Source organism: Puntigrus tetrazona, chromosome 3 (assembly GCF_018831695.1).
Source record: "Puntigrus tetrazona isolate hp1 chromosome 3, ASM1883169v1, whole genome shotgun sequence".
Classification (NCBI taxonomy): domain Eukaryota; kingdom Metazoa; phylum Chordata; class Actinopteri; order Cypriniformes; family Cyprinidae; genus Puntigrus; species Puntigrus tetrazona.
In genome coordinates, this window is record NC_056701.1 from 2674949 (window position 1) to 2695915 (window position 20967).

Consider the following 20967-nt stretch of genomic DNA (forward strand, 5'->3'; position numbering starts at 1 on the left):
AGATACATAGGACAATGCAAACACAAATAATGATTAAAAAAAACATTATTTGTGAGGGTTTTACTGTGCTGTCAAATGCACTATGCTAATAATGTTTTTAAAGCAATAAACCGATTAATTTGAACATGTATGTACTGTAGTTTGATCTGAATTAAAAGCCTGATTTTGGGGTCTTATACTAGAGGTGTGAATGGCACTGGTATGACAAAATATGAATAACATAATTTTTCAAAAATCTTAATTACATTTTTTTTCTTATGCTCTAAACAATTTAATGACATGATATACATATAAGTATCATTTTATGGTGATGTTTTAGGGTTGTATTCTTTTATAAGTTTAAATATAAGTAAAATACATATTTCCCTACTATATAGTAGGCAAAGCAGTGGGCGATAGGTGTGTTTGAATTCTCAGTATTCAGAAAAAAGTAGGGGAGAATTACCTGGCTGGTGCACTAATTTTTGCATACATAAGTTGTGTTCAAATATGCCTACTTTTCAGCTATATAGTACAAGAAAGGAGTAGGTGAAGAAAGTAGTCTGTCCTAAATATGTCAAAATCGCACAAAGCAGAGAACAGTGACAAGGGTGTTTTCAAATGTGATTATTAAAATTATATTTGTTGAACTACTGTAAACTGTTGAATTGAGGGGTAAAGGTTTAAAGCGGCTAGATAACTGATAAATGTAAGCAATGTAAATTAACTACATTTAAGTTATCTATTGTAATTGTCTATTAGGTGTGGGATAAAATGAAGTTACACATCAGCAACTACCACAATATGTTACAATTAAGAGAATTAATTACAGGGAAAGATGAAACATGTGTACTTATCCAGTGGAGAGTTACTGATAGGAAGAAGTTGGGTTTTAATTATTAGTCTTATTTAATTCTCAGTCTTTATCTTGAGGTTACATTTTGGTAATTTCGGTCTTTCATAATTTTAGTCAAACAAAAATAGTCAATATTTCTTCTCTTTAGACCAAATAAGTTAAGCTTATGAGAAATTTGAATTAAAAATGTGAATAAATGTTTATTTTTTGATAGAGACAGGCCTACAAAATTAAAAAGAGTTGTCTTTAATTTAGATTCAAACTGACAGAGTGTGTCTGCCTCTCGAGCAGTGTTAGGGAGATTGTTCCAGAGTTTGGATGCTAAATAGGAAAAGGATCTGCCACCCGCGGTCAATTTTGATATTCTAGGTATTTGACAGAAAAGGGAGATTTAATTTTGGTCTGTAATTAACTAAATCTTTGGGGTCAATTAAAGTTTGCAGTTTCCCCGGGGAATAGCAGCCCATCGCTGGCTCAGATTTCAGCGACACACCGGCATGAAACTTTGCTCTAATTTGGTTAAAAGGGAAAACAGTTTAATACATTTCCTAAAATGCTTGTTAAAAGAGTTAAATGTATGTGAAGTTGAAAACTATGCTGCATAACTCAGTTTTTCTTAGGTTTTTGTCCATGGGTGTTTTCACTTATTAACAAATGCTCACTTTTGATTATTACTGTTGTCTCTAGTAATTCTGGGCTTTTTAATTTCCATCCTATTTTTAATAAATGTTATGAATTCAGTTCACAATTACTAAAAAGTGAATACAATAATTGTAAGTGAGTAATATATATATATATATATATATATATATACACTGCTGTGCATGAAGTCAAGTCACTTCTCTGGAATTTATTAAATTTAATAGTATGTAAAATATTCAAAATAAAGATTTTGTATAATAAAGTGTAAAAAATTACAGTAATTTACTGGCAATAGTGCTGCCAGTAAGTTACCGTAAAAATACAATAAAAACTCTGCTAACATTTGGGAAAGCTGCAAAAGTTAAGAAAAGGATTTACTTTTGACATTAACACTTTACAAGATTATTGTTTAAAGTTATTCCACAAAAGGCCTGTTTAATTATACAAATTGCTTTATGACCAGAGAAGGAACACATTGATCAGCCTTTTTAAAAACCAGTACACCACAAAGCCTCAGAACACCATCCCTACTGTGAAGTATGGGGATGGTAGTATAATGTTGTGGGGCTGCTTTGCTGCAGAAAGGAATGATGCACTTCACAAAATAGATGTCATCAAGAGAAAAGGAAATTATGCGGATCCAGGGTGGCAAAAATGCATTTACTCAGCCACCAATTGTGCAAGTTCTCCCACTTAAAAAGATGAGATAATTGTAATTTTCATCACAAGTATACCTCAATTATGAGAGACAAAATGAGAAAAAAAATCCAGAAAATCACATTGTAGGATTTTTAAAGAATTCTTTTGCAAATTATGGTAGAAAATTTCATCTCAGTACTTTTTTATATACCCTTAGTTGGCAATGACAGAGGTCAAATGTTTTCTGTAAGTCTTCACAAGGTTTTCACACATTTTTGGCCCATTCCTCCATGCAGATCTCCTCTATAGAGCAGTAATGTTTTGGGGCTGTCGCTGGGCAACACGGACCTTCAACTCCCTCCAAAGATTTTCTTTGGGGTTGAGATCTGAAGACTCCAGGACTTTGAATTGCTTCTTATGAAGCCACTCCTTTATTGCCCAGGCGGTGTGTTTGGGATCATTGTCATGCTGAAAGACCCAGCCATGTTTCATCTTTAATGCCCTTGCTGATGGAAGGAGGTTTTCCTTTAAAATCTCACAATACATTCATTCTTTCATTTGCACGGATCAGTCGTCCTGGTCCCTTTGCAGAAAAACAGCCCCAAAGCATGATGTTTCCACCCCCATGCTTTACAGTAGGTATGGTGTTCTTTGGATGCAACTCAGCATTCTTTCTCCTCCAAATACGACAAGATGGGTTTTTACCAAATAAACCATATGACATTCTTTTAAACCTCTTGACCAGAAACTTCAGATGGGCCTGGACATGTACTGGCTTAAGCAGGGCACTGCAGGATTTGAGTCCCTGGCGGTGCAGTGTGTTACTGATGGTAGCCTTTGTTACTTTGGTCCCAGCTCTCTGCAGGTCATTCACTAGGTGACCAAATATTTATTTTACAGAGGAATTTACCAATTAATTCTTTAAAAATCCTACAATGTGATCTAAATGGATTTTTTTTCTCATTTTGTCTCTCATAGTTGAGGTATACCTGAAATGAAATGACCTCTCTCATCTTTTTAAGTCAGAGAACTTGCACAATTGATGGCTGACTAAATACTTTTTTGTCCCATTGTATATTGAAGCAGCATCTGAAGACCAGCCAGGAAGTTAAAGCTTGGGCGCAAATGGGTATTCCAAATGGACAGTGACCCCAAGCATATCTGGAAGTTAGTTACAAAGTGGCTTAAGGACAACAAATTCAAGGTACTGGAGCGGCCATCATAAAGCTCTGATCTCCATCCTATAGAAAAGTTTAGGGCGGCACTGAAAAGGCGAGTGCGAGCAAGACCTGACCCAGTTACACCAGTTCTTTCAAGACAAGTGGGCCACAATTCCAGCAAATTATTGTAGAAAGCTTGTGGGATAGGATACTTGAAGCTTTGGGCCAATTGTACTAAATACTGAAATGAAAGTAAAAATAAAAAAATTACCCTTGCTTGATTCTGACATTTAACAAATGACAAAAGGATATTATATGTTAATATTTATTGATCTAAATCAGAACCTTTTTCATATATTCCACGTTTAAATCAAGGTTTTATGATCATTTGATTGACACTTAATCAGGCGATGCATAACGCAGCCTGATCAGATGCTATAACCAGATGAGATTAACTAAATAAAGCTGTACAGGGCATGGTTATTAAGCTCTGCAGTTTTTATTTCACTGCACTCTCACTGATTTAGAGCTACAGGTGTAACGTTTACGGACTATTACAGTACTGTAACTATACGGTAAGATCCTCAGGTGGTAAATACTACAAAAGAATGGAAAGACAGTGTCGGTGAAGGAGGTTGTGAATGTGTGTAGATGTGTGTTAGTTACAGGATCAGAGAATGACACTGTTCCTCCGTCATAGTCCAGACACACTCTCACACGATCAAGATCCTGGTCAATAAGAAAACCAGATGGTTCACATAATCCATGGCACACACTCCAAACATCAGTGCTAAAGAAATCCCGTCCCTTTCTCTGGTTTGATGCTGTAGTGACTCCAAGACTCCAGGATGAACTCCCTTTAACCTCTACGTCCCAGCAAAATGTTCCTGAATTAAAACCCTCTGAACCCAGAACACAGGAATAATAGTCAAATCTCTCTGGATTATCAGGAAGAAGTTGTTTGTTGTCACTGTATCTCACGCTGGTCAGATCTTCAGACAGGATGAGATCTGGATTTGCCGTGTTTGGGTCCAGAATCACAGGAGCTGATGAGACACAATCATATAATGATTAGAAGTGAAGTGTACAACAGATTATTATGAATTATGACATGTATTATTTTAACCTGGTCTCATTAAAATATGTAGCTCTGTGCACTTTTGTGTGTTGTTTATGTACTTACTGCATGTTTTGCTACAGTTTCAAAGAGAAATGTTCACTGAGTGGTACTTAAACAGGTTCAGTGCTTCAACCCTGGCACTGGTTATTATTTTACGTTGATATAGGTAAGTATTTTGGCGGTTCAGAATTTAAATATCCAGAGACTGTTGCTAAAAGTTAATGCAATCATGTTGGAAATATGCCATACACCAAATCCAACCCTAAACCTAAAAATACATTTGTCCAGGCAACTGAGCCATTTCAACTTACTTTTATGAAGATTTGAACTGTTTTGTCAAACCATAGTTATACAGGATTTGAACCAAGGCTCCTTGCCGCTCGAGTAAACCTACCATCTATGAAAACCAATAGATATGAAGCTGGATATGTGTGATGCTAACGTTCAAAAGCATAATATTTCTCCAATATATCTCTAATATAAATCTCTATAAATATTATCACATGATATTCTTCAAGTAATTTTTGTAAAATAAAAAAAGAGTAAAAAGGTGTCAGAGTTTTACTGCCTATTGTTTTCATTTTCTTTGGAAACTGCAGTAATATGTACTTATTTGTGCACCCAAGTATGTTTATGCTATGAGACAGGGTAGCATAATTTCCAGTCTATGTGTAAGATCTTCTGGAGACTCACTGTTCTGGACGATGTCCTGCATCTTCTTCCAGACTCTGAAGGACAGGTTGCCCAAGTATCGTGGCACATGAATCAAAGCTCCAGAAGGTGTCTGTGGATCCGGCTGTGATGAGATCTGGACTCTGGAAGAAGATTCAGGATCAGGACTGAAGTGGATTTGATTCAGAAGCAGAGAGACCAGAAACACCAGCAGATCACTCACCTTTGCATCGAGACCGGAAACTTCTGCAGAACAAACACACCATTTATCATCAACAACTCAATCAATCAATCAATCAATCAATCAATCAATGATCTGAAATCAGACCTTCAGAAAGCAGACATCATTGTCTTTCATCATCTCCTCCATGTCTTTAATTGTGTGTGAAAGAGCTGAGATGTGTCTGTTGATCTCCTCCAGCTTCTCCTTCATCATCTTCTTCTTCTGCTCCTCTTCCTCCCTCAGTGCAGTGATTGTAGCTTCTTCTTCATATCTGAGAAACCGATGAAGCTCCTCAAACTGCCGTTTAATCTGATGCTCTGTGTGATCAGCTTGAGACTGAAAATCAAAGCAAAACAAACATTCATCTGAAGTTTCTCCTAACTGATCAAGAACACTGTTGTTTAATAATAATGAATAATTTTACTTTATCTTAGATGGTGCGGACTACTAATATTTATTAAATCAAGTGCGTAACAGCAATAATTTATACATGATACATCAAACATAACAAATGATGATTGTGGACAGTGACCTGTATAAATGATCCTACTGCACCTGATGCTGTTTCCTCACCTTGACGTGTTGAACCGTTTTCTCAAACTCTTCTCTCATTTTTACTCCTTGTGTAATTTTAATTCGTAAGGACTTCAACACTGTTTTAAGCTCCTCCTATAAAATTTATGAAAAAAAAGTCTCTGATTTACTATTCTGTACGTACAGTACGCATGAGACATTTCTCTTACCTTGTATGATAAAACGACTTCCCCGATGGGTCTGAATGTGTGTTCGTTGTGTGTCTCTGAATCTCTACACACTAAACACACCGGCTGTTTGTCCTCCAGACAGAAGAGCTTGAGTGTCTTTCTGTGCAAACTGCAAGAAGGCTCTTCAACAGAGAGTGAATCCATTTTCACCGTTTGCATGAGCTTCAGCAATCTGAACATTACTTTAAAATGCAAAACAACAAAATTTTAAATGGAAACATCGCCTTTCTGTTCTGAAATAAACATCTTTATTCTCCACTGATCTTCGATTCCTATCTGATTGTATAGAGATGTTGTAAAAAGCGTCAGAAAGCGGTGAGATCAGTTCCTGGTAAGTGTTTTAAGAGGGTGGATCAGTGTTAGGTATGTTGTGCAGCAGGTCAGACAGTAACACTAGAATTTCTTTAAGTTACAGGCCTACAGTAAAACTTTAAAATGATAGTGGTGCTGGATGTAGCACAGAATAGATTGAAATCAACTGGTCACACACTTGACATCTCAAGTTCTTTATTAACAATCAAAAGTAAAACAAAACCCTGAAGGGAAGCACACAGGGTCTGCCGAGCAGACAACAATGAATAACAGAGAACACCGGTAGATTAAGTAGCAAAGTAAATTATAAGCGAGGGAATAGCCCTACTCTGACAGTAGGGCTGTAAAAAAATGTACATGGCACCTCGGTGATAAAACTCATGGTTTAGCATGGCGGTTTATTCACTGAAGTGAGATCAAAATGATTGCTTTTGAATAGGAACTGCCGAAGGGAGAGCTTTTGTACCATTATATGGGTATCTGGATCCCCAGTGGGTCATTTCTACACCAGCAAGACCAATTAGGCAGACCTTAAAAACGACCTTTTAAACTTTTTGTCATCCTAACGACTTACAGAGCACAGTTCACTGAAGAGCATGCACAAAATAAAGAACATCAAATACGGACCTGCTATTTCTAATGTTTATTGATATTGTTTTAATTTAAATAGGCGAAGGAGGGAAGAAAGAACATGGTATTTTTACAAGCCACTGTCATTACATCTAATGTTCTGTTTAAAGACATCTGTTTAACTCCAAAAACAAATGGTCAGGAGAAATGAACTTGTTATTGATTAGAAAATGTAGTAGTCTATACTATACACACAGCATGCATGTAGGATGTTCAGACATGAATTGGAGTGAAACTGGTCTGCTAGAACAATGAATTATGTGTGTTGTGTTTGAAATAAAGCTTTGTGAACAGACCTAAATGAAAGGAAAGACACTAAAGTATGATGCCCTACCCAATTGTATTCTACATCCACACATCATTGTCAGTAAGTCACATGTGCAAACATACTGTACGGACAACACAGTACACGGTGCAGGCTGTGAGAGATTAGTACAGTGGGAAAGGTAAGATTAAACTATTTTCAGTGAAATTCATTATTAGTAAATGTACTTATTCCTTTCAATTGGCTCTAAATTTAATGTGTTAATTTAGCATTTAATTACAATGTAAAATCTCTTTTTTCCCTTGATTAAGTTTGTCTTCTAACAATGCATACAGACCAGGCATGAATTTATATTTATGTTTACTTGCTCAACAGAGGATTCACTGAAATAATGGCTTCATCTAAAGAGCAAACTCTTTGCTTTGTCTCGTGGAATATTTGTAGACAAAAAAACCCAAGCGTTGACCGTTTCTCAAAAGAGCAAAAGGCAGACATTTTCTTTTTGCAAGAGACCAACATTGGACCTGAAAGTGAAACTCCTTTAGAAAAGCCTGACGGCTGGCGATCGTTTCTTACGATCTGTGACTCTACTAGCAGAGGAGTGGCCATCCTGATAAAAGATGGTGTACCTTTTGAGTACTTATGCACGATGAGGATTATAGTGGGGGGTATCTCGTACTCTTCTGCTATCTTCACGGTGCGCTGTTCACTCTAGTTAATGTGTACAATCATAAAGATGACAAAGAAATGCTAAACAGACTGCAGGGATACCTGAGGGAGGCAGCCAGAGGTGTGCTCGTGGTTGGAGGAGATTTCAACACAGTTCTCGATCTTAGCTGTGATCGAACATCTGAGAAAAAAAAAGTATCGCATACACAGCTGTGGGACCCATTTAGAAATTTCACTACCTCTCTAAATCTAATGGATACTTGGGCATACTTTTACCCAAGAGTCAAGGAAGTTCACATATTCTGAGAAACAGCATGGCAGTTCTTCTAGATTAGACATGTTTCTTCTGTGTGAAGACAATTTGGAACAAATAAAAGATGTCAAAATCCGAAAATCTGATTCAGATCATTTGCTTCTACTGATGTATCTCACAGTGATGGAGGTACCAAATGTTGCTTCACAATTACAGCGGTATGAACCGGACAAAAGAGCGGGAAAAATTAATGGTGCAGAAATACTGAATGTGATCAAGTCTTTAACTGATTCTGGACACACGGGACCTGATGGCATAAGAGTTCAAACATACAAGAATCACCGTTGTTACTCCACAGAGTTCTTAAAAACGTTTTTCAACGTTTTGATTAAATACAAGAAATTACCTTCAAGTTTCAGTGAAAGTGTCTCTGCATCAGGTGGAAGAAAACAATTCAATGTGGATTATTTGATTTTCACTACGGTTCTGGCCAAACGCCTTAATTTGCTACTGGAGCTATTCCCAGAGAAAAGGAGCCAAAACAACATCCGTGACCCGTGTCACTGTTTAACCTTTGCAGAAAGACCAAAGAAAGTCAAATGGACCTTCTTAAAAGACATCTTCTCACGCATACTCAAAACTGCAGAAACAATTCAAAAGTCTAAAAAAACAGACAAAAAAAAAAGCCAAAAAAGACAGAAAAAGGGTATATTGAGAGACAAATAATAATGATTACAATCTTAATTAAAGATATAGTTCCTTTGGAAAAAGTGGAAAATAATATTTTAGAGCTTATGATCCCAGGAGCTTCAGACGGCTTCAGCGAGTTACGAGATGGCTGTCCACTCACTAGGTCCATCCTCAGTTTGGTCCTGAAATATCTGGAGCTCCAGATGAACAAGAAACATAAGGAATACACAACTCATGTCTGCCACTCTAGACAGCTTGTAGTCATACATGAAAACAGCCCCCCTGTCTTGACAGATCTGTGTGAGGAGTTCAGCAGAGTATCTGGGATTGAACTAGCATGTTTTCAGTTAGGAGCTAATCTCCAAACCCGTTAAAAAACCCTTTTCATGCATGAATTTTTAAGAATGTGTCATTCTAAGTGTTTAATTGCATGCTAAATTGCAGGATAAATATTATTATTACATTTTTTATTAAATAAATAATATTTTTATTATCTGTTGTATCCATTGTGTATTATTTTTTATTAACTTGTCACAATCTTCTGCAGAATTATTCAGTGTAACTTAAATGTGTTTAGAATAATAAAGAACAATAAACAAGACTGTGTTGTAGTTTTCCATTTTGTTTAAAGCGCTGCATACAAAAATATACCTCATATTCAGTAACATCAAATGAGTATATTACAATCAGATAAAATTACTTGTTCATTTTTTTAAACACAACATATTCAATTCTGGTGAGTGTAATTATTGAATGAACTAATTTAGTGGTATTTTTATATTTAGGACTACTGTCCCTATTTATCCCTACTGTTGAATATTTGTAATATTTAGATAAACTAAATAACAAAGATACAGCAGTCCATGGATTCATGTTTTTTCAATGGGAGAAATTAAAATACCCTTGACAAAGCTATTAAAGTAAATCCTGCGGTCCAATGAAAAGAGCCAGTCAGAAACTGACACAACTTTATTTTGGTATATGTTTCCATGAACCTATGATTTGTGTTATTTGATAATTGTACATATACAAGTGTCCATAATCAAACTTCAGTGTATTTTTAGTGCACTAAAATGCCATTCGTAATATATATACTAGATGGCACTTTTACTCTATTCAGCCAAATAAACCAATAAATTATTGCATATTATTGTTTAAAGACTGCAAAACACTGGATGTGCTCTTCAGATGTTCAACAGATGTTGAATAGTCTTTCATCAATGAAACGGTCTTCAGACTGAGAACGTTCATCTTTGAACATAATGTGGTATCGGTTATACAGTGTGTTTAGTCCAAACCAGATGATAAATATTGCTGATTTATAGATAAAAATAAAGAAAAGGACGCTAAAGAATAAAATGTATGTGTAAAATGTAATAAAAGAATGGAAAGTTATGTGTTAGTTTAACGATATTCAGCCTAGAGGTAAGGGTAACACCTTTATCTACAACTTTTCAATTGATAAACGTAAAGACAGAGCGTAAATACGTTTATAAGACACAAGACATTTAATTTTAACAAAAATAAGACATTTGCCGTGAAATGTTCGGTGAAGCTGCAGCTAACAATATATTTCAACTTCACTCCATGCTAAATTATATTGTAAAAATAAACTAAATCATGTCTAAGGAAATGTCTTTTCGAACAGTTTTGCAGATCATAAACGCCTACACAATGTTTTTTAATTGGAAAAGCCAGGTTAATTGTATTTAAAAATCCAAGGCGGCGATTGAGTTGACCATAAGGGCAAATTAATTTTTACTTCTCTTTCTCTGACAGTTTCTATTTTGGTTACGCGCTTAAAGAAAACCAGAAGTCACAAGAAATGAAACATTTTTTCCCCATTAGTGACTCAAACCGTAATAGAGGCACGCCGCTGTTCTTTAAGGGCAAGGCAAGTCATACTTGAGCTGTGCTTCTGTCAAGGTAGGAACTTAATACGATCTAAAATATGACTTTATCATGCTTTTGATTAGAAATCATGAACAATGATGTATTATGGACTCTGCGTCTACAGAATGTTTATATTCCTGTAACTTGTAGGCTACTGGACTGTGTTTCTCAAAAACATGGTAGATAAGAGCAAGATGCTGTTGTGAACAATCTAAAAGAACTGCTCGTATAACAATCTTCAAGGTCTACTAATTTGTTATGATCTTCCCATTCCAATGCTAACAATCACAAAAGGTAAATGCAGAATACCAGCTCAAAGGGAAGCATTCACTTGACTGGAAAGAAAGCAATGGCTCCGCTTTTTTGGCGATTCTCTGAAATCATGTGGTTTTCAGCTATGAGCAGAAATAGTCAGATAAAAGCGAAAGTAAAAGTGAAAAAGAAAGCGGCTTTGGAATTTACCTTAGGCTTTATAGAAGGGTCAGTTTCTGAAAAGCTCGTGGTTCTGAGGAGGTGTGCTCTGATTGGCCAGCTATCCAGTCCATTATATGATGCCGTGTCCCGGCGCGATGAGGGAATGATCACGCGAAAGTTTGAAATGATTTCGCGGTAAAACCATAAAACCGTTACTAAATTCCATTTTAGTGGTGTATTTTGGGCACCTTTCCTACAGGGTTGAACGTCCCGCCAACAGAAACCATCACATACCAGGAGACACCGTTATACTTTCCATTAAAACCAATACAATTCACATTATAACCATTAAATCCTTTACCTTTTCTGTTGTGTTTTGGGCAGAGTTCTATTGTTTTTTCAGCAGGGAAAGCTGGGAAACAAAAGCTAAATGTGTTCAGAAAAGTCATAGTTTTAGTGGTAATGACATAAATTAAAAAAAAAATTGCATATATATATATATATATATATATATATATATATATATATATATATATATATATATATATATATATATATATATAAAAATTGGATTACAAAATTATAATAGCATATTTGAAAAATGTCGTTAGCTAATGCTAACTGTCTAGCTCAGTGTTTCTGGAGGCTGCACATTTTGTATGTCTCCCTTATCTCACCAATATATTTCTGGTCCTGGAGTCTCTACTAATGAGCTAACGAGTTAATTCATAGGTATGCTTGATCAGGGAAAGTTGGAAGATGTGTAGTGTTATTGGTCTGCCTACACAAACAGGTTCGGGAAATGCCGGGCTAGCAAACTAGCTACCTGATGCTAACTTAAAAACAGTATTAGGGTGTTTTACAGCACCAGAACAGAGAGATAAAGCAAGTGATAGACAACCAACTCTCAATTGATTCTGTCAGTTGTGTTATGCGTGGTTTTTATGTCATAAATCTTTCAAATGTTGAACGTCTTGGTGAATAACATTAAATTCAACATACTGTTGAAGAAACGTTTCATCCTTCATAATAACATCCCACAGAACGCCCATTATGAAGATTTAAATAAGGAATCTTGTAAATAAACTCAAATGTGTTACTCCTAAATATAGAATCACTGATGGACACTATGTAGAAACATTCAGTTATAAAGTTATAAAGGAATTCATACCTGTATTTTATTACGCTGTACAACAGCTGCGGGCGCCATCTTGTGGTGAGACGCGGGAATTCACTTGCTCCTACATTCCCAAGGTTCTCTTATATTTTATTAGATGTAAAATCGTGGCAGTATCCATGCTTTCACTAAAGTGAAATATGACATTTTACATTAATAATATTGCTTTTCTTGGCAATACAGCTCTTATTGCAAGACAGAAGTCAAAGAGATGGCGGAATCATCAGCGAGTGGGTTTGTAGACCAGTTCATGTGTCCGGTCTGTTTGGACGGACTGAAGGAGCCGGTGACGATTCCCTGTGGACACAGTTACTGTATGAGCTGTATTACTGTTTGCTGGGAGCAGAAGGAGCAGGGGCCGCCGTACCGCTGTCCTCAATGCAGAGAGAGCTTCAGTCAGAGACCTCTACTGAAGAAGAACACTCTGATCGCTGAGATGATGGAGACGCTGCAGAAGACGTATCTGCGAGAGGCTGCTGTGGACTGTGATGTTTGCACCACGGAGAAGAACAGAGCTGTCAAGTCCTGTCTGCAGTGCTTGGCCTCCTTCTGTCAAACTCACCTTCAGCCTCACTATCAGTCTCCTGCGTTCATGAAGCACAAACTAGTCGAGGCCTCCAGAAACATTCAGGAGAACATCTGCCTCGTTCATGGGAAACTTCTGGAGCTTTACTGTCAGGATGACCACCAATGCATTTGTTGTTTGTGTGCTCCTAATCATAAAGGACACAGTGTGGTGTCTGTGGATTCAGAATTGACTATTAAGGTAACACAGTATTAACAATAATAAAAAATGCATTTTAGTATTTTTGTCATAATTGTTATTGCTATTATTTTATATTATCTCGCTTTTATTTAGACAGCCATTTTAATTCACCTTGTTACACCCCTTTACCAGCATGTAAATGGTCTGTTTTTGCATTTAATTTTTAATTTAATTTTGCATGTTAACTTCTTCAGAAAGAGTTAGAAGCGACAGAGATGTCGTGTCAAAAGCTGATCCAGGAGCGAGAGAGAGGTCACCGGGAACTCAGAGAAGCTGTGAAGCTGCTTACAGTAGGTTTCGTCTTGAAGAACGTGACAAAACTAGCTCACATTAATTGCATTTGTTTTTGGCTAAAATCACATCTTTCCGTCTCCAACAGAGTTCAGCGCTAGAGACCATGGAGGACGTCGAGAAGGTCTTCACCGAGCTCATCTGCTCTCTGGAGAAGAAACGCTCTGAAATTAAAGAGCAGATCAGAGTTCAGGAGAAGGCTGAGATCGATCGAGCAGAGGAACTTCACGAACATCTGGATCAAGAGCTGGCAGAACTCAGAAGAAGACAAAAAAAGATCAAGGAGCTTCTGACTAGTGATGACCCAATCCAGAATCTGAAGGTAATAAAAGTCACTTTCAGGGCTCTGCATGTAATCCTTTCCCTAATTTTCACTCATGTCTGACCTATTTTTGTAGGGGATTAGATTATAAATATTTCATGCACTTTTAAATACTGTATGGGCCATATTTACTTGCGGCACCTCAAACCGTCTTTTGGTGAAGACTAAACAGATTTACAGATTTACTAAAGATGCACAGTGTAGCACTGAAACAGTTGTTTTTGTGCCTAACCTAAATGAATGCATTTTTGCAGGAGTTTCCCTTTTAGACGTAAAACAATTCTGAGAGGAGATTATTACAATGAATCATGCAAGTTGAAGACGTTTGCTCTTGTCAAATTATTGGCATCTTCCAATTAATTTACATGCTGAAAAAAAATAACGTAGGACTTTTCCATGTATAGCACATATTATATATATATATATACACCAGTTTAGCTTTCACTGGCACACAAAATCAAATGCTTTGAACCAGCAAAAGATTAAATTTGCTTTTCAGACCTTTTAGAATTACCACTAGCTTGAGGCTTCTATAGATCAGCCTTATGTTTGGAGGAAGAAGAATGAAATTAAATTAATTTCGCATGATGCTCTGGGGTTGCTTTTCATTCTCTGGCACTGGAAATCTACAGTGTGAGGAATATGGATTTATTTAAGTATCAGGACATCCCAGGAGAGAACACGCCATCTGCAAGGAAGATGAAGCTTGGGCATCACTGGTTCTTCCAAAATAACAGTGATCCCAGGAAGAAGTAGTAGCCGTCATAGATACCAGCTTGAACCTTATAGAAAATCATAGTAGGATTTGAAGAAAGTGGTTGCAGCAAATAAACTCATGAGGAATGGGCAAGATTCATCAGTAATGTTGCCAGAAGCTAAGCATCTGATTTGCAGCAGATCATAACAACAAAAGAGTGCTCTACTAAGTACTAAAGATGCTTGCCGTGAAGGGGTTGAATACTTTAGAGAAATCCGGAAGTCATTAAAAGATGCATTTTGGGTTGAATTTGGGGAAAGCATGTGAAGCTGTACTGAGTGATTTCGGTGACTTCTGTTTGATTTGTTCATTGCAAACAGCAGAAAGTCTGTAAATGTTGCCAGTAAACCCGACTTGCAGAGGGGGTTGAATAATTTTGATTCCAATTATAACTCCCCAAACACTGCACCACCGTCACAGCTCTAGTCATTTCAGCACTGTACACTGTGTTTCTATACTCAGTGTGTCACACTTTTCTGTGTCTTTTACATAACAAACAGCACTGTATTTTTCTGGTTTCAGAGCTGCCAGTCTGTGTGTGTTTTACCCACCTTTGAAGGCGGCATCACTCAACACACTCACCTGTTTTTTAAAGACATTTCAGTCACAATGTTTAAGGAGGTTTTGGAGGACGTGTGTCAACAGCAAACTGCCAGAATATTCAGAGAAGGTCTGAATATTTGAACATGCTATATTGCCATTCACACTCTGTAGGGTTAAACCATCAAATTAACCATGTGCTTGTTTGGCTTTGTCTCTTCAGTGTCAAATGTCTATGTCACAAACCCTCCAGAGCCAAAGACCGTGCATGATTTTTTGCAATGTAAGTGCGACTGAGGGTAAACATGTAGTAACTGATAAGCGTGACCGTATTGGTAGCAAAGAGTACTTCGTTCAACGTTTGTTTTTTGTCCGTTTCTCCTCCCTAGACATCTGCGAGCTTCACTTGGATCTAAACACTGCGCACAGAAACATCAAACTGTCGCAAGACAACAGGAAAATATCATCTACTTTAAAGGCTCAGCAATATCCAGATCAACCAGAGCGGTTTAATGAGCGTCCCTATGTCTTGTCTAGAGACGGTTTGTCTGGTCGCTTTTACTGGGAGGTCAAATGCAGAGGGAACGAATGGGCTGTTGGAGTTTGTTACAAAGGAATCAGGCGTAAAGGAAGCACTCTCGACTGCATACTTGGCTTCAACAAAATGTCGTGGAGACTGGGTTATTTTCTGCAGGAATTCGGTTTTTATCACGCTCAACAAAAAGTCCCGGTCCCTGTCGCCTCTAGAATAGGAGTGTATCTGGATCACAGAGCAGGGACTCTGGCCTTCTTCAGCGTCTCTGATACAATGACTCTCCTTCACAGAGTCCAGACCACTTTCACCGAACCCTTATACCCTGCGTTTAAGGTAGGAGCCGGTTCATCTGCCAGGATCATAGAGCTGAAAAAAGACCAGTTTTGCACTGCGGACGAAAGCTTGTATGCGGACACAACTTTTCTTTACGAACGCATGAGATTTTTTCTTCAAGGGACTTCCTAGTGAAATGAAAATAGCATGATAACAGTAAAAAGTTTGCAATATGAAGCAGGCTAATTTTGTACAAGCTAAGTAAATGGAGCACCAGAAGCCAAGCGCATTTAAGTTAGAAATGTAATAAAATAAATAAAATAGGAAAAGGTGGATAAAAAAACAACACCAACAAAGAAATGTATAACGTAATTTAACTGATCTAATTAAAAAATGCGAAAGGTCATGCAGGGTACCGCTTTTCCTACATTAAATCTCTTTTAATAATAAAAGTTTATTATTATTGGTTATGCTAAATCATTAATCATGATGGAAATCAGTATTTGTTAGATAAGTTTTTTTTTTTTTTTTTTTTAAATAACAATGATTGGTTTCAGATTTGTGTTAATAAATTTCATTTTAAATACAAGGTTTGTATACAAATAATGGATTTTGATTTAAATGACGAAATGTGATTTTTGGAATTAATGTGCCCATAATTTTGCTTGCATTTTTATCATTTAGTTTTTATATCATTACAATCATTTCTTTACATTTTAAACATTTTAATCATTTTTAATTTTTTCATTATTTATCACAACATGGAGGTCAGTTCATTTGGACCTCAGCTCATAGTCTCTCTATCATGCTGTTATTATGACATTCCTTCCTATCATCCAGTGATTTACCTAAATGATATATGTTTTAAGATCAATAATAATAGTTAAATGATGCTCTGTGATCGATTGTATAAAATAAATAAATGAACAAACATTTGGTTTCTCTTTCTGTCTGGGTTTCATCGTCGCTCTCATTCTGGAGACACGCCTTTTGTTTGCGCAACGAAAACCAGGAAGCAGACTCTTTAAACATAAACGAAACCGACGAAGCATATTTCTTCACCTCACGTGAGATTTCAGCTGCTGTAATAGAGCCGCTACACTTCTGGGGCAACCTGGAAAACAAATAACATTTGAGTTGTGTCTCTGACGAGGTAGTAATGACCTTTTTATGCTATGCTATGTCTGCTTTTCAACAGAAAACGCATGCAGTGTATTAGTTTATAAGCGTGTGCTGACAGTATATGATAGTCCTTCCTTAAGGTTATGCTTTTGTTGTGTTTGGTTAGAAACTTTGGTTAGAGATCCACACTTTCACTGTTTTCTTGGCAATACAGCTCTTATTGCAAGACAGAAGCCAAAGAGATGGCGGAATCATCAGCGAGTGGGTTTGTAGACCAGTTCATGTGTCCGGTCTGTTTGGACGGACTGAAGGAGCCGGTGACGATTCCCTGTGGACACAGTTACTGTATGAGCTGTATTACTGTTTGCTGGGAGCAGAAGGAGCAGGGGCCGCCGTACCGCTGTCCTCAATGCAGAGAGAGCTTCAGTCAGAGACCTCTACTGAAGAAGAACACTCTGATCGCTGAGATGATGGAGACGCTGCAGAAGACGTCTCTGCGAGAGGCTGCTGTGGACTGTGATGTTTGCACCACGGAGAAGAACAAAGCTGTCAAGTCCTGTCTGCAGTGCTTGGCCTCCTTCTGTCAAACTCACCTTCAGCCTCACTATCAGTCTCCTGCGTTCATGAAGCACAAACTAGTCGAGGCCTCCAGAAACATTCAGGAGAACATCTGCCTCGTTCATGGGAAACCTCTGGAGCTTTACTGTCAGGATGACCACCAATGCATTTGTTGTTTGTGTGCTCCTAATCATAAAGGACACAGTGTGGTGTCTGTGGATTCAGAGTGGACTACTAAAAAGGTAATTTAAAAAATGCCTATTGCCTATACTTATATATATATATAGCTTACAAAACATTTACAGTATGATAAACTAGTACTAAGACCCAGAATTTACTCTACCAGCACGCACAGTCCGGAGCAGCTATCGTTTATAGTTTAGTTTTTTTTTTTTGTCTATAGTTGTATTATTTTTTTATGTTTACATCCTTAGGAAGAGTTGAAGGAGATGAAGGAGACGTGCCACAAACTGATCCAGGAGCGAGAGACAGGTCAGCGGGAACTCAGTGAAGCTGTGAAGCTTCTTAAAGTATGTTTCTCTTCATCTGTTCTTTAGCTGAAAGTTAGTTTGACACGCAAAAGTAGATGTATTTCAATTCAATAAAACTTGATGACCAATAGGTTGCATGAATAGACTTCACAACGTTCTTACCGAGACTTCTGTCCATTTTGGAGCATGACATCCACTAATTTACAGCCTACTACATTGCTTTGAGTCGCAAGGATGATCTGCGTGATAAGATCTTTGTGTCTCCAACAGAGTTCAGCGCTAGAGACCATGGAGGACGTCGAGAAGGTCTTCACCGAGCTCATCTGCTCTCTGGAGAAGAAACGCTCTGAGATTAAAGAGCAGATCAGAGCTCGGGAGAAGGCTGAGATCGATCGAGCAGAGGAACTTCACGAACATCTGGATCAAGAGCTGGCAGAACTCAGAAGAAGACAAGCCGAAATTGAAAAACTTCTGATTGTGGATGATCAGGTCAATCTTCTAAAGGTAACTTATGTTCTTTCAGCAGTATACGGCATGTTTCTTTGCCGACTCACTGTTTCACATTTTCAAATACATAACAAGCAGTGCTGTTTGTCTCGTTTCAGAGCTGTCAGTCTGTGTGTGTTTTACCCACCTTTGAAAACGTTCCCATCACTAAACACACTCAGCTGTATTTTAAAGATGTTTCAATCTCAACATTTAAGGAGGTTTTGGAAGACATCTGTCAACAGCAAACAGCTAAAATATCACAAGAAGGTGTGAATATTTCGGGATATTGTATTGCCGTTCATACTCTTTATTGCAAATTAATCGCGTTTGTTTTGTGTCGTCTCTTTTCAGTGTCCAAAGTGTGTGTTGCCAAGACCCAAAACGATTTTTTGCAATGTAGGTTTCTTGATCAAAACATTTAACGACTGATAAACACGTAATCTGTTACAGTGAGACCAGTTTGTATCCAAAGCGTACCTTATTGTTATCATTTGTCCGTTTCTCCTCCTCAGATTTTTGTGAACTTCACCTGGATCTAAACACTGTAAGCAATTCCCTTAAACTGTCGGAAGACGACAGGAAAGTGTCGTTTACATACAGACACCAGAAATATCCCGATCACCCGGAGCGATTTGATAGATATGTGAATGTCCTGTGTCAGGAGGGTCTGTGTGGTCGCTGTTACTGGGAGGTGGAGTGCAGCGGGAAGCAATGAGCTGTAGCAGTTTGTTACAAAGGCATTGGACGTAAAGGGAAAAGTGCTGACTGTAGACTCGGCGACAACAACGCGTCCTGGAGATTAGACTGCTACATGCAAAATTTCAGTTTCATACATGACAAAAAGAAAGTCTCCGTCTCAAGCCCTGCTGCCTGCTCCTCTAGAATAGGAGTGTATCTGGATCACGCAGCAGGGACTCTGTCCTTCTACAGCATCTCTGACTCAGTGAGTCCAGACCACTTTCACCGAACCCTTACACCCTGCGTTTTTTGCTGGAAATGGCTCATCCGTCAGGATCGCAGAGCAGCAGAGTTTAAAAATGTGATTGATAACCAAGGCTTAAAATCATTTCAGGATTTGAAACAATCTTCCTGGACGTTCTTACTTTCTGTACCCAAGGTTGAGAAGTGCAACGCGCGCTTATGGAGCACCGTGGAACGGCAATCCGGACATTGAGGGACTGGGTGAATTTTTCTCAGGCACGTGGAGTAGTTTCAACAAACTGCTTGATCGTGGCTCTCATTCATTTGCCATCATCACAATATGGGAAAAGGAACAGGCCGTCTACAAGCTGAACTGGGACTGGATATGGGAAAGTATTGCGGTGATGTCCAAAAATCCTGCCCATCAACTTCAACAATTTAAACTCATCTACAAGGCTTATGCTATTCCATATGAAGTAGCATGAAGCGCTTACCTACTCCCTTTTGTACATTGTGTAATTCGAATACTGTGGGGACATATATGCATATGTTTTTTGACTGTCTACTTATTAGGAGATTTTGGGATACGGTTTTTACGTACAATCTCAGAACTTTGTCATAGGTTTATCCCTAAGCATCCCAATATTTGTTTACTGAATGACGATTATGATCTTAATTTAAACATTTACCAATGTAGGATATTTCACACCGCACTAACTGCAGCCAAGAAGCTTATATTTGAAATGTGGCATGAACCCACATTCCCGGCTAACAAAATGTGGCTTATAGAGTTAAAAAATATTGCGCTGCTAGAGCGCTCTACAGCAAGAATTAACAGAGCTAAACCCATTTACACAGCCGATAGCTGTGTTTCCATCCAAAGATTCGAATTAAACTTTCCATTTCAGAATGACCATAACGACCTATAGTTGTGTGAACGAGATTGTTCGACTTATCCTGTCTCACTGAGCAGTCACGTGACTTTTTCGATGTTTAATTCGAATCGTTGGATGGAAACATAGCTGTAGCTAGTGAAAAGGAATCTGATGGGGCTCAGGCTGTGAAAGAGCGAAAGTTAAGACACACGACTTAAAAGCAGCTAAGCTTTTATTGTGCCACAGTTGACTGCTTCCCCTGCTTCTGGTCATGTGGTAAAGCAATGCTGTTTTACCAGGGCTGTACCTAAACACTGAAGTGTGTTGCATATTATGTTACAGTGTTATGTTGTGCATTATAATTAAAGCTTATTCAGATTCCCAATTGTCCTTCGATGTCCTTTAAGTATACCAAAATGTTATATATATATACCTATGGAGAGTCCCCATTAGGACAACTGACCAGACGTGTGTGTGTGTGATTCTCATCTAATTATCAGCAGAACAGCAACAGCAGAAGCGACACAACATATATAGTCCGCCAAGCCTAAAAACGTTAATATTGGCATATCCATCAACACGCTACACCATTCCAAGTGCTGTCATGATTCAAATAACATTTAAGGAAATCGTAATTGACAAACTTTTTTTGAATTTACCCATAAGCAC

General features: G+C 37.8%; 2 protein-coding genes and 1 pseudogene across 4 annotated transcripts in view; 2 read left to right on the forward strand and 1 right to left on the reverse strand.

Moving 5' to 3' along the window:
- The window catches only part of LOC122341572 (tripartite motif-containing protein 16-like), a 341738-nt gene extending 325174 nt beyond the window's left edge, over positions 1 to 16564 (forward strand). The window contains exons 1-7 of one of the 2 annotated variants that reach the window (XM_043235030.1): positions 10662 to 10800; positions 12542 to 13124; positions 13319 to 13414; positions 13504 to 13737; positions 15017 to 15164; positions 15258 to 15317; positions 15424 to 16314. In XM_043235030.1, the coding sequence (XP_043090965.1) occupies positions 12570 to 13124; positions 13319 to 13414; positions 13504 to 13737; positions 15017 to 15164; positions 15258 to 15317; positions 15424 to 16034 (1704 nt within the window). In that variant the 5' untranslated portion in view covers positions 10662 to 10800; positions 12542 to 12569 and the 3' untranslated portion in view covers positions 16035 to 16314. Of the gene's footprint in view, positions 1 to 10661; positions 10801 to 12541; positions 13125 to 13318; positions 13415 to 13503; positions 13738 to 15016; positions 15165 to 15257; positions 15318 to 15423 lie in introns of those variants that run through there. The other variant, XM_043235031.1, reaches the window with a different exon arrangement.
- LOC122341582 (E3 ubiquitin-protein ligase TRIM35-like) lies at positions 3586 to 12390 on the reverse strand. Of its 2 annotated transcripts, XM_043235042.1 has the most exons (7): positions 12353 to 12390; positions 6035 to 6237; positions 5847 to 5960; positions 5397 to 5627; positions 5292 to 5314; positions 5090 to 5211; positions 3586 to 4322 (listed from the first exon to the last, which is right to left on the reverse strand). In XM_043235042.1, the coding sequence occupies exons 2-7, from the start codon at positions 6233 to 6235 to the stop codon at positions 3781 to 3783; spliced, it is 1233 nt and encodes a 410-aa protein (XP_043090977.1). In that variant the 5' UTR covers positions 6236 to 6237; positions 12353 to 12390; the 3' UTR covers positions 3586 to 3780. The 2 variants fall into 2 exon arrangements, with proteins under 2 accessions (XP_043090977.1, XP_043090978.1); XM_043235043.1 differs by lacking the exon at positions 12353 to 12390 and having other exon boundaries at positions 5865 to 5960; positions 6035 to 9259.
- Positions 16565 to 16851: 287 nt separating the features above from the next.
- On the forward strand, positions 16852 to 20683 carry LOC122341574 (annotated as a pseudogene).
- The last annotated feature ends 284 nt before the right edge of the window (positions 20684 to 20967 follow it).